Below are 13,760 nucleotides of genomic sequence, written 5' to 3'. Positions count from 1 at the left end.
CATCAGCCTGTGTGCCCCCAGGCCCTGGTGCTCAGCGGGGTCTCTGCAGCTCCTCCCTCCCCACCCTGCCCTGCTTCTGCCCCGCCCTGTCGGGCGCAGACCCCGGCAGCTCTGCTAAGGGGGCGTCAGGAAGCAAGGCGGGGGTGGCGCGGGTCCCGGGGGTGCAGAGGCTCACGGCGGGGGAGGGTGCGTGTACAGGTCTAGCTCGAGTCCCTCCTGGGGCAGCTGAGGCTCCACGCCTCCTTCAGGGACCGGCTCCTGGGCACCAGGAGAGGGAGGCCGGCCCTGTGCCCGAGGCTGCCTCCCGCCTGCCCGGCGCCCGCCTCACCTCCCGCAGGGGCCCGTTGAGCTCGCCCAGGATGCTGTCCTCGTCAAACATCTTGCCCTGGTAACGGTGCTCATAGTAGTCGTGGATCTTCTGGCGGAAGTCGGCCGGCAGCTTGTGGAAGGACATGTACTGCTCCACCTGCTTGTACTGTGGGGAGGAGGCGAGGCTGGGTCAGACACTGCCCCGGCCTGCAGCGGGCACACGGGCACCTCCTTGTACCATGGGGAGGAGGTGAGGCTGGATCAGACACTGCCCCAGCCTGCAGCGGGCACATGGGCACCTCCTTGTACCATGGGGAGGAGGTGAGGCTGGGTCAGACACCGCCCCGGCCTGAGGCAGGGAGACAAGCCTTCACACCTGCTTGTACTGTTGGGGGTCAGGGCTGGGTCAGACACCGCCCCCGGCCCGCAGCAGGGAGACAGGCCTCCGCCACACAGGGGCCGCCAGATTCCACAACAGCAAATAAACATGCTTCTATTTAAATCGGAGTTGAATTCGTTTCAATGATAAACTCAATTTTTTTTTTTTTTTTCTGAGAGAGTCTCGCTCTGTCGCCCAGGCTGGAGGGCAGTGGCGCAATCACAGCTCACTGCAGCCTCCACCTCTGGGCTCAAGCGAGCCTCCCACCGCAGCCTCCTGAGTAGCAGGGACTACAGGTGTGCGCCACCACGCCTGGCTGATTCTTTGATTTTTTGTGGGGATGAGGTCTCACCATGTTGCCCAGGCTGGTCTTTAACTCCTGGGCTCCTCGGCCTCCCAAAGTGCTGGGATTACAGGTGTGAACCATCCTGCCTGGCCAAGTCGATTCATTCTTAACATTCTGAATAATTGATACTGATATCCTAAATAATAATTCTAAAATAATATTAAATTAATTATCGGGGCAGGGTTGGCGGATAAAGTTCAGGATCTCCATTTAAAGTTGAATTGCAGGTGGGGCGCGGGGGCTCACGCCTGTAATCCCAGCACTTTGGGAGGAGGAGGCGGGTGGATCACTTGAGGTCAGGAGTTCAAGACCAGCCTGGCCAATATGGTAAAACCCCATCTTTACTAAAAATACAAAAGTCAGCCGGGCGCGGTGGCGGGCGCCTGTAGTTCCCGCTACTCGGGAGGCTGAGGCAGGAGAATCGCTTGAACCCAGGAGGCGGAGGCTGCAGTGAGCTGAGATCCGGCCACTGCACTCCCGTCTGGATGACAGAGGGAGACTCCATCTCAAAAACAACAAACAACATAAATAAATAAATAAGTTGAACTGCAGAAAAACAAGAACAATGTTTAGTTTAAGTTATCCTTGTAATATTTGAAATAAACTAAAAACCTTATTTGGCGTTTCTCTGAAATTCAGATGTAACTACATATCCTGAATTTTTTTTTTTTGAGCCTCTGGCCTCAAGCAATCCTCCCACCTCAGCCTCCTGAGTAGCGGGGATTACAGGTGTGCACCACCACGCCCTGCTAATTTTTTTTTTTTTGAAACAGAGTCTCGCTCTATCCCCCAGGCTGGAGTGCAGTGGCGCGATCTCGGCTCACTGCAAGCTCCACCTCCCAGGTTTACGCCATTCTCCTGCCTCAGCCTCCTGAGTAGCTGGACTATAGGCACTGCCACCTCGCCCGGCTAGTTTTTTTTTTTTTTTTTTTTTGAGACGGAGTCTCGCTCTGTGCCCCAGGCTGGAGTGCAGTGGCACAATTTCGGCTCACTGAAAGCTCCGCCTCCCGGGTTCACGCCATTCTCCTGCCTCAGCCTCCTGAGTAGCTGGACTACAGGCGCCCGCCACCGCACCCGGCTAATTTTTGTATTTTTAGTAGAGACGGGGTTTCACCGTGTTAGCCAGGATAGTCTCGATCTCCTGACCTTGTGATCCGCCCGCCTCGGCCTCCCAAAGTGCTGGGATTACAGGCGTGAGCCACTACGCCCGGCCTTTGTATTTTTAGTAGAGACAGGGTTTCACTGTGTGAGCCGGGATGGGATGGTCTCGATCTCCTGACCTCGTGATCCACCCGCCTCGGCCTCCCAAAGTGCTGGGATTACAGGCTTGAGCCACCGCGCCCGGCCCCTGCTAATTTTTTTATTTTTTGTAGGGATGAGGTCTCGTCATGTTGCTCCAACTGGTCTTAAATTCCTGACCTCAGGTGATCCACACGCCTCGGCCTCCCAAAGCGCTGGGATTGCAGGCGGGAGCCACTGAGCCAGGCCCAGTGCCCTGAATTTTATCTGGCAACCCCACCCCTGAGGAATGGGTAGGCACCTGACTCTATGAGGAGAGAGCCCAGGTACCCTGACACACAGGACCCCCTTCCTAGGGCCTCCAACCCTGCAGGGGCTCTGGCCCCTCCCTGATGATCTTTCTAGAAACCACCGGGTCAGCCCCTCATGAGCAGGGAAGGGAGCGTGGGTGCCGGGCAGGGGTGCCAGGCCCTGCTGTCCCCAGGACGGTGCCCCCCGATGGCTCCAGCCTCACTTCCGCCCCAGCCCCGCCTGGCCACAGCTGCCCTGAGCTCAGCGGAACCCGTGACGGCGGGCGGGTGGTGGCACCAGCTTATGTTTGGGTGCGAGGCCCGTGGCTTCCGGACAGCCGGGCGCCTGGCACGGGGCCCAGCTGACCCAGCCGATCCTGCCAGCCACTGCTCGGGGGGTGGGGAGAGGGGGCACTTGACTCCCAGCCAGCCGCCTCACAGAGGGAAACTGAGGCACAGAGCAGAGGATGAGGCCCAACTCCAGGGGCCGCCCATGGGGCCAATCCTAATCTCCCTCCACCCCTCCCGGCTCCCCTGTGTCCCCTCCACGGCCACGCCTAGGATTAGCCCGGTGGACGCTGCAGGCCAGAGGCCACGTCTGAGCAGTGGGGCAGCCCTGCTGTCCCTGAAGCCTGGCCCTGACTGCCGGCCACCGGCGTGTCCTCAAGTGACCCCAGGCCTCTCCGGACCCGCCAGGCCCCTTCCCCGCCCCAGCCCCATCCTGAGCCGGCCTAGAGACCTCCAGGTGGGCCCCGCCTCCTGGCAATGCCTGTCTCTTCTGCTCTCACTCCAGGCTCCCCCATATCCCCGTTCAGCCCCAGAGGCTTCTTATGTCCAACAACTGACCCTGACCTGCCCTGACCCCAACTCAGTCCCTTCCAGCCCAACCTGCGTCCCCTCCCCAGCCCCTGCCCCAAGTCCATCTCCAGGCTCCAGACCTCCCTCCCCATCACAGGGCCAGCGCTTCTCACCACTGGCTGCAAGAGTTTCTGTTCCTCCTCCTAATCACAGCCACGGACCCCCAGGGTCCCCGACCGCCCCATCATGCTGTCTGTGCCCTGAGCATGCCACTTGGAGCTGGGTGGAGGGCCGAGTCTGCCTCTTGCCTCGGACCCCAGAGCTGGGTCTGCCTCCCCCATCGGACCCCAGGGCCAAGTCTGCCTCTCCCCTCGGACCCCAGAGCTGGGTCTGCCTCTCCCCTTGGACCCCAGGGCCAAGTCTGCCTCTCCCCTCCGACCCCAGGGCTGGGCCCGCCTCCCCCATCAGACCCCAGGGCCGGGTCTGCCTCCCCCATCGGACCCCAGGGCCGGGTCTGCCTCCCCCATCGGACCCCAGATCCGGGCCCGCCTCCCCCATCAGACCCCAGGGCCGGACCTGCCTCCCCCTGACCTCAGACCCCAGATCCAGGCCTGCCTCTCTCCTCAGACCCCAGGGCCGGGCCCGCCTCCCCCATCAGACNTTCCAGGCCTGCCTCTCTCCTCAGACCCCAGGGCCGGGCCCGCCTCCCCCATCAGACCCCAGATCCGGGCCTGCCTCCCCCATCGGACCCCAGGGCCAGGCCCGCCTCTCTCCTCAGACCCCAGATCCGGGCCTGCCTCCCCCATCGGACCCCAGGGCCAGGCCCGCCTCTCTCCTCAGACCCCAGATCCGGGCCTGCCTCCCCCATCAGATCCCAGGCCCACCACCCTCAGACCTTCTCCTGGTACTGGCGCCGCGAGGAGTCCAGCGACTGGATGAGGGCAGTGGCGTGGCCGATGAACATGGCGTAGCAGGTGGCGCCCACAATCATGCTAAGCATGGTCAGCCAGATGTCCGTCATGCTCTCAGGCGCCTGCCGGCCGTACCCAATGCACAACATGTGGCTCATGGCCTTGAAGAGCGCGAAGGAGTACAGTTCGCTCCACGAGTGGTTCTGCAAGGCCAGCAGGAGGGGTGGTGGTGGGCAGGTGCTCATGCCCCGGGAGCCCCTGGTCCTCAAGGGCCCACCGCCCGCCCTCCCCCAGGCACTGGAGGTGATGAGCTCCCCATGCTCAGAGGTAACCAAGAGAAACAGAGACCCAGGTAGATGACATGGTTTGCACACTTGTCACGGTGAGTCGGCAGTAGGGCCAGGGCTGATGCTAGCTGCCCACTTCACTCCTGGGGAAACTGAGACCCCAAGGGCAAGAGTCCGGACCCCGACTTTTGCAGCCTCTGAGATCAGAACATCTGTGAGGTCAAGAGGGGGCGAAAGTTCCAGGGAGCACCTGGGCCAGAGCAGAGGGGCAGGGCAGGCGGACACACCAGGCCGGCCCAGGAGGTCCTGTCCCACCAAGTCCTCAGTTGACTCGGCCGGGAAAGGGGGGCCGCGGGGCTCTGTCCAGGAAATGGGACCACATGCGCGGGCGGCAGCCAGACAATGGGCCGCCTCAGCCCGGGCAGCTGTGCCAGGCTCTGGGGAGGGGCACTGGCGGGTTTTCCCTCTGTAGCTCCTGACCCCATCAATGCCCACCTGCTCTGTGTCCAAACCAAACACATCCCAAGCCCTATATGCAGCTGGGAGCTGGGGCCCAGCACTCCCCAGGCGGGGACAAAGGCTCGCTGGGGCACTAACCTGACTAACGCCCAAGGGCTCCCGTAACTGACCCTTCTTAACAGTCAGCACATCTCAGCCAGGAAGCACGGGGAATCTGGGACTGCCTTCATTTATTTTTCCTTTTTTTTTTCTTTTTAGATGGAGTTTCGCTCTTGTAGCCCAGGCAGGAGTGCCGTGGTGCGACCTCGGCTCGCTGCAGCCTCCGCTTCCCAGGTTCAAGCGATTCTCCTGCCTCAGCCTCTCAAGTAGCTGGGATTACAGGCATGCGCCACCGCGCCCGGCTAATTTTTGTATTTTTAGTAGAGACGGGGTTTCGCCATGTTGGCAAGGCTGGTCTCAGACTCCTGACCTCGGGTGATCCACCTGCCTTGGCCTCCCAAAGTGCTGGGATTACAGCTGTGAACCACCGTGCCCGGCCCATTTATTGTTTCTTTGGCATGTGATACCACTTCCCCATTTCAGGGCTATGATGTAAATTGTTCTTTAGTTGTCAGAGATCAGGTTTGGCTCTGTGGCCCAGGCTGGAGTGCAGTGGTGCAATCGTGGCCCACGCAGCCTAAACTTCTGGGCTCAAGGGATCCAACCCCCTCAGCCTCCTGAGTAGCTGAGACCACAAGTGAACACCACTATACCCAGTTCTTCAATTGTTCTTTGAATTAAATGTAGGTAAATTAGGCCAGGCGCAGTGGCTCACCCCTGTAATCCCAGCACTTTGGGAGGCCGAGGCAGGTGGATCACCTGAGGTCAGGGGTTTGAGACCAGCATGGCCAACATGGCGAGACCCTGTCTCTACTAAAAGTACAAAAATTACCCAGGTGCGATGGCGGGCGCCTGTAGTCCCAGCTACTCGGGAGGCTGAGGCGAGAGAATCGCTTGAACCCCGGGAGGCGCAGGTTGCGGTGAGCAGAGATCGCGCCACTGCACTCCAGCCTGGGCGACAGAGTGAAACTCAGTCTCAAAAAGAATAAGCAAATAATAATAATAAATGTAGGTAAATTAAAAAGGGAAATCCACTGGAAAAAGCACTAAGCAGATGTCTGGGTGACAAAACTCATAATCACACTCGGCTTCTCTCCATGGACGATCCCAGGCCTAAAAGGCTCCAAGTGGCTGTTTCAGCCCCCAGGGGTACTAACAGGTCAACCCCGGGGCTGCAGTTCTGGGCCCCCTTTGTAAAGAGGCCTCAGTCCTCCCCTGTATAAGGCGGGTCTTGTCCCCATCTCGGTAGGGGCCTGTGTCTCGCCCTCTGTAGGGGAGCCTGGGTCCCCACCTCTGAAGGGCTTGGGTACCCCCCTCTGTGTGGGAGCCTGGGTCCCCCTCTGTAAGGGGGATAAGGGGGCCCGGGTCCCCCTCCGTCAGGGCCCGCGGTGCTCACCACCATGCCGTTGATGGACACCCAGCAGTTGCGCGGGAAGTCCTGCAGCATGGGCACCAGGAACTGCAGGCAGCCGTCCCAGTGGCAGAGCAGCAGCATCATGCTGATGAGGTTGCAGATACGCATCACCGCGCTGGCCAGGTCATAGGTCATGTGGAAGATCTGCAGGAAGGCGCCGTGAGCCCCCCACCCGCTGCCCCGCCGGCCCCCACCTCAGAGCCCCAGTCCCGTGCGCCCCCACTGCAGGAGCTCCTGGCCCCACCCTCAAATCCACAGCTCTGCCTCAGGCCCCCTGCCCCACCCTGCAGACCCCACCCCAACATCCCTGCCCTCCAAACCCACAGAACCCACCCCAGGACCCCCACCCAAATCCATGGCCACACCCCAGGACCCCCACCCCACCCTGCAGCCCCACCCCCAAATCCACAGCCCCCACCCCAGAACCCCTGCCCCCAAGTCCACGGTCCCCACCCCAGAACCCCTGCCCCCAAGTCCACGGTCCCCATCCCAGGACCCCTGACCCCCAAGTCCACGGCCGCCACCCCAGGACCCCTGACCCCAAATCCACAGCCCCACCCCAGGATGCCCACTCCACCCTGCAGCCCCACCCCAGGACTGCCACCCCCAAATCCACAGCCCCCACCCCAGGATCCCCACTCCACTCCACGGCCCCCATCCCAGGACTCCCGCCCCCAAGTCCACAGCCCCCAACCCAGGACCCCCACCCCACTCCATGGACCCCATCCCAGGACCCCTGCCCCCAAATCCACGGCCCCCGCCCCAGGACCCTCACCCCACTCCATGGCCCCCACCTCAGGACCCCCGTGCCCAAATCCACAACTCCCATCCCAGGACCCCAGCCCCCGGCCCCCCACCTCCAGCCTGCGGTGCCTGGAGGACACGGGACAGTCACCAAGCCCCCACTGGTGGCCGTGGGTGACAAACTTGGTCCAGGACGGGATTGTGGCAGGGTCTGGAAATAGGGGGAGGGGGAGTGACTAGGCTTGGCTTCTCTGACCTCAGCTTCCCCAGAGCTTGAACACAGCAGAATAATAGGGACATGGATGTGTCCGAGGGTCCGTGCTGCGCCCGCACCGCCCCGGTGACACCATTCCCTGGCCCCCATGGCCTCCCCCGACACCCAGGTTCTGCCCCAGCAGCTCCCACGCCCCCACCTGGGGCTCCACCCCCGCAGAGCAACGCCCTAAGCCCCGCCCCCCAGCCTTACCCCGGCAGCCCGAGGCCCGCCCTGTGTCCCGCCCCTGCTGGGACCCATAACTCCGCCGTGTCCTTCCCTGTGGCCCCGCCCATTCATGTCACGGCCAAGCCTCACTGACCTCCGTGGCCCTGGCCACAGTCCCTGGGGCCCTCATAGCCCTGCACCCCACAGCCCTGCCCCGCCCTTCCCCTGGAGACCTCATAGACTCACCTCCACACCTGTCCCAGTGCCTGTGCGCCCCCGCCCTTGTAGCCAAAGCCACACCCCCACGGCTATGGCCCCGCCCTCCTCATGGCCACACCTCTGCAGCTGTGGCCTTGACTTTCACCCACGGCGCGGCCCCTGTGGCCAAAGTCCTGACCCTGTGGCTGTGGCCCCACCCCTGCAGTCCCCTCACAGCCTCACCCCTGAAGCCACAGCACAGCCCCACACCCCTCATTGCCCTGCTCCTGCTCTGCAGGAGCCCCATCCACGACCTGGAGCCCCTCGTGGCCTTGGTCCCACAGCCACAGCCCGACCACTACAGGCTTGGCCCCACCCAGTACCCCTCAGCCCTGCATCTGCTGCTTAAAAGCACCCCAATACCCTCATATCCCCGCCCCTGCTGCCTGACCCCTCCCAGCACAACCCTTATAGCCCCGCCCCTGCTGCCTGACCCCTCCCAGCACAACCCTCATAGCCCCGCCCCTGCTGCCTGACCCCTCCCAGCACAACCCTTATAGCCCCGCCCTTGCTGCCTGACCCCGCCCAGCACAGCCCTCATAGCCCCGCCCTTGCTGCTTGACCCCTCCCAGCACAACCCTTATAGCCCCGCCCTTGCTGCCTGACCCCGCCCAGCACAGCCCTCATAGCCCCGCCCTTGCTGCTTGACCCCTCCCAGCACAACCCTTATAGCCCCGCCCTTGCTGCCTGACCCCGCCCAGCACAGCCCTCATAGCCCCGCCCTTGCTGCTTGACCCCTCCCAGCACAACCCTTATAGCCCCGCCCTTGCTGCCTGACCCCGCCCAGCACAGCCCTCATAGCCCCGCCCTTGCTGCTTGACCCCTCCCAGCACAACCCTTATAGCCCCGCCCTTGCTGCCTGACCCCTCCCAGCACAACCCTTATAGCCCCGCCCTTGCTGCCTGACCCCGCCCAGCACAGCCCTCATAGCCCCGCCCTTGCTGCTTGACCCCTCCCAGCACAACCCTTATAGCCCCACCCTTGCTGCCTGACCCCTCCCAGCACAACCCTTATAGCCCCGCCCTTGCTGCTTGACCCCGCCCAGCACAGCCCTTACAGCCCCAACCCTGCTCCTTCACCCTGCCCAGAAAAATCCTAACCCCTCCCTTGCTGCCTGACCCTGCCCAGCACAACCCTCATAGCCCCGCCCCTACTGCCTTGCCCCCCCCCCAGCACAACCCTCACAGCCCCGCCCCTGCTCATTGACCCCGCCCAGCACAACCCTCATAGCCCCGCCCTTGCTACTTGACCCGGCCCAGCACAATCGTCACAGCCCCACCCCTGCTCCTTGACCCCACCCAGCACAATTCTCATAACCCTTGCTGCCTGACCCCGCCCAGCACAACCCTCATAGCCCCACCCTTGCTGCTTGACCCCACCCAGCACAACCCTCATAGCCCCGCCCCTGCTGTCTGACCCTGCCCAGCACAACCCTCATAGCCCCGCCCCTAGTGCTTACTCCACCCCAGCAGCATCATAGCCCTGTCCCTGCTGCCTCAACCCTGCTCAGCACCCTGAGAGCTCCATCCCTGCTGCCTTGGCCCTACCCCTGCACCGTTGTATCTCCACCCCAGCACCCTCAAAGCCCCGCCCCTGCACTCTCATAGTCCCACCCCTGGGGCCTGGACACCACCCAGATCTCTCATAGCCCCGCCCCTGCTGCCTTGGCCCCACCCCTGCACCACTGTAGCTCCACCCCAGCACCCTCACAGCCCTACCCCTGATGTCTGACCCCACCCCAGCACCCTTGTAGCCCCACCCTGGTGGCCTTGACCCCGCCCCTGCACCATTGTAGCTCCACCCCAGAACCTTCATAGCCCCGCCCCGGCGGCCTTGACCCCGCCCCCCACCCCACCTCACCTCCTCCCACTGGTGGATATAGCGGATCAGACGCGAGAGGCGCAGCAGCCGCAGGAGGCTGAGGATCTTGGTAAAGCGCACGATGCGCAGGGCGCGCGCCGTCTTGTAGACCTCGGAGTCGATGCCCTTCTCCACGATGAGGAAGATGTAGTCCACGGGGATGGAGGACACGAAGTCCACCACGAACCACGTGCGCAGGTACTTCTTCTTGATCTTCTCGGGGTCCAGGATGATCTCCGTGTTGTCCTCGATCACGATGCCGGTGCGGAAGTTCAGCACCAGGTCCATGAGGAAGAAGGTGTCCGAGACCACGTTGAACACAATCCACGGGGCGGTGGTCTCGTCCTTGAAGAAGGTGATGCCCACCGGAATGATGATGAGGTTTCCCACCATGAACAGCAGCATGGTGAAGTCCCAGTAGAACCTGGGGGCGAGGGTGCCCACACCTCAGGCTGGTGCCTTCCCCCAGGCACCTGTGGGACCAGCCCCGGGCACTCCTCTTTGGGGGACAAGGGTGCCCACACCTCAGGCCGGTGCCTCCCCGGGGCGCCTGCGGGACCAGCCCCGGGCCCTCCTCCCTGGGGACAAGGGGCGCCCACACCTTAGGCCAGTGCCTCTCCCGGGTGCCTGTGGGACCAACCCTGGGAACTCCTCCCTGGGGGGCAAAGGGTGCCCACACCTCAGGCTGGTGCCTCCTTCAAGGAGCCTGCGGGACCAGCCCTGGGCCCTCCTCCCTGGGGACAAGGGGTGCCCACACCTCAGGCCAGTGCCTCCCCCGAGCGCCTGCGGGACCAGCCCTGGGCACCCCTCCCTGGCGGGTGAGGGGTGCCCACACCTCAGGCTTGTGCCACCTCCAAGGAGCCTGGGGGACCAGCCCCGGGCCTGCCTCCCTGGGGGGGCGAGGGGCACCCACACCTCAGGTCAGTGCCTCCCCTAGGTGCCTGCGGGACCAGCCCCAGGCCCTCCTCCCTGGGGTCAAGGGGCACCCAAACCTCAGGCTGGTGCCTTCCCCCAGGCACCTGTGGGACCAGCCCCGGGCACTCCTCTTTGGGGGACAAGGGTGCCCACACCTCAGGCTGGTGCCTTCCCCACGACGGGCCCCGGGCCCTCCTCCCTGGGGACCAGGCTCCTACTCCAGGAAGGCTGCCCAGACCCGAGGGAGCCCAATGCCCACTGCGCTGCCCTAGCCCAGGTCCCTTCCTCAGGCCCAGCTCTGACCCCGTGTCCAGCTTTGACCCCGTGTCCTTGAAGATGCAGGAGACCTCACAAGGCCCAAGAGGTGGCTCAAAATAGATTAAATGCTTCACATGACCAGAGAGGGACAATGTGCCTGGCACAAGGTTGGCGTTGAAAAACTAGACAGGACAGGACAGCAGACGAGCAGAGAGGAGCTGGGGTGCAGAGGGGCAGCAGGAAGCAGCAGGGCCAGGCAGGGCGGCGGGCACAGGGAGAGCAAAGGCAGGAAGCCAGTGTGGGAAATGAACCGTGCTCAGCTCATGCCGGGAGGTGAGGGCCCCAAATGCCTTACTGAGAAGTGGGAGCCTCCACAGGGGCCACAGGAAGGCTGGGCCAGGGCAGCACTGGCTGCAATTCCAGAGGAAATGAGGCATCCATGCAGGAGGAGAGAGGAGGAAGTGAGGCGTCCACACGGGAGGAGAGGAGGAAGTGGGGCGTCCACGCGGGAGGACAGAGGAGGAAGTGGGGCGTCCACGCGGGAGGACAGAGGAGGAAGTGGGGCGTCCACGCGGGAGGAGAGAGGAGGAAGTGGGGCGTCCACGCGGGAGGAGAGAGGAGGAAGTGGGGCGTCCACGCGGGAGGAGAGAGGGGGAAGTGGGGCGTCCAAGCGGGAGGAGACAGGGGGAAGTGGGGCGTCCACGCGGGAGGAGACAGGGGGAAGTGGGGCGTCCACGCGGGAGGAGAGAGGGGGAAGTGGGGCGTCCAAGCGGGAGGAGACAGGGGGAAGTGGGGCGCCCACGCGGGAGGAGACAGGAGGAAGAAGTGGGGCGTCCACGCGGGAGGAGAGAGGAGGAAGTGGGGCATCCACGCGGGAGGAGAGAGGAGGAAGTGGGGCGTCCACGCGGGAGGAGAGAGGAGGAAGTGGGGCGCCCACGCGGGAGGAGACAGGAGGAAGTGGGGNGGGAGGAGAGAGGAGGAAGTGGGGCGCCCACGCGGGAGGAGACAGGAGGAAGTGGGGCGCCCACGCGGGAGGAGACAGGAGGAAGTGGGGCGTCCACGCGGGAGGACAGAGGAAGAAGTGGGGCGTCCACGCGGGAGGGAGGGAAGTCGAGCAGAGTCGGGGCTGGTGCCACAGGGGAGGCCGAGAGGGTGGGAGGAACGGGCCAAGCTGGACCTGGCACCATCCGGACGTTCCACATGATAAATACCCGTGGACAAGAGACCAGAGGGCACATCCACTCCCAGATACACCCGGCCAGAGTCCAAGTCCCCAGCGTGGATTCCAAAGCTCTCCCCAGGAAGCTCTGGCAGAAAAGGGCCTGTCTGTTCAGGGCCTGCGTATGGCGGGCCAGGCACGGTGCTGTGAGAGCTGCGTCCACACGGGAGGTCATAGAGAGTCAGCAAATGGCTACATGGACAGGTGCCTGGCCCTTTCGCTATCGAGAAAATGCAAATCAAAACCACTCTGAGCAAACACGGGCGGCTCCTTAAAAAGACATAAAATTACCAGTACTTCCCCGCCCCGAGATGACACCCAAAGAAATGAAAACAAGGATGCGGACGGACGCCCACTCCGCCGTGTTCACACCAGCTCGATTGCGGACGGACGCCCACTCGGCCGTGTCCACACCAGCTTGACTGCGGACGGACGCCCACTCCGCCGTGTCCACACCAGCTCGACTGCGGACGGACGCCCACTCGGCCGTGTCCACACCAGCTCGATTGCGGACGGACGCTCACTCCGCCGTGTCCACACCAGCTCGATTGTGGACGGACGCCCACTCGGCCGTGTCCACACCAGCTCGGTCAGCGGACGGACGCCCACTCCGCCGTGTTCACACCAGCTCGATTCACACTCGAATCACAGCAGCCAAAAGGCGGAGGCAGCCCAGGCACCCATCACCAACGGAGGGACAAACACAGCATGACTCGTCCATCACAGAACACGACTCAGCCACGAAAAGGAGCGAGGCTCTGACCCAGGCCACGGCACAGATGCCCCTTGAGGACGTCACGCTCAGTGAGAAACGCCATTTCTTTTTTTTCTCTGAGACGGAGTCTCGCTCTGTCGCCCAGATTGGAGTGCAATGGCGTGATCTCGGCTCGCTGTAACCTCCACTTCCCAGGTTCAAGCGATTCTCCTGCCTCAGCCTCCTGAGTAGCTGGGATTACAGGTACCCACCACCACACCCGGCTAACTTTCGTATTTTTAGTAGAGACGGGGTTTCACCATGTTGGTCAGGCTCGTCTCGAACTCCTGACCTCAAGATCCTTCCACCTCGGCCTTGCAAAGTGCTAGAATTACAGGTGTGATCTCATTTCTATGCAATGTCCAGGACGGGCCAATCCAGAGAGACAGGAAGGAGATGCGTGGGTGCTGGGGACCAGGGGCTGGAGGGATGAGGAGTGGCACATGCGGGGTGCAGTTTCTGTCTGGGGGATGAGAAAGGTATAAACATGGGTAGTGGTGATAGTTGTACATTATGAATGGGCTTAAGGACACTGATTCATAGGTTTTAAAACAGTTAAGTGGAAAATTGATAAAAGAAAAAACCGGCCGGGCACGGCGGCTCAAGCTTGTAATCCCAGCACTTTGGGAGGCCGAGACAGGCAGATCACGAGGTCAGGAGATCGAGACCATCCTGGTGAACACGGTGAAACCCCGTCTCTACTAAAAAGTACAAATCAAAAAACTAGCCGGGTGAGGTGGCGGCGCCTGTAGTCCCAGCTACTCGGGAGACTGAGGCAGGAGAATGTCAAAAACCCGGGA

At 62.7% G+C, this 13,760-nt stretch overlaps 1 protein-coding gene across 1 annotated transcript in view; it reads right to left on the bottom strand.

Moving 5' to 3' along the window:
• Window positions 1–171: 171 nt before the first annotated feature.
• The window catches only part of LOC112612789 (potassium/sodium hyperpolarization-activated cyclic nucleotide-gated channel 2-like), a 33,672-nt gene continuing 20,083 nt past the window's right edge, over window positions 172–13,760 (bottom strand). The window contains exons 2-6 of the mRNA XM_025367708.1: window positions 9,815–10,260; window positions 6,514–6,675; window positions 4,257–4,475; window positions 329–475; window positions 172–258 (exon numbers count right to left, since the gene is read on the bottom strand). Coding sequence (XP_025223493.1) covers window positions 172–258; window positions 329–475; window positions 4,257–4,475; window positions 6,514–6,675; window positions 9,815–10,260 — 1,061 coding nt within the window. The remainder of the gene's footprint in view (window positions 259–328; window positions 476–4,256; window positions 4,476–6,513; window positions 6,676–9,814; window positions 10,261–13,760) is intronic.

Source organism: Theropithecus gelada, chromosome 19 (genome assembly GCF_003255815.1).
Source record: "Theropithecus gelada isolate Dixy chromosome 19, Tgel_1.0, whole genome shotgun sequence".
Lineage (NCBI taxonomy): Eukaryota > Metazoa > Chordata > Mammalia > Primates > Cercopithecidae > Theropithecus > Theropithecus gelada.
The sequence above is the reverse complement of the archived record's forward strand: the minus strand, read 5'-3'. Positions and strand labels throughout refer to the sequence as shown.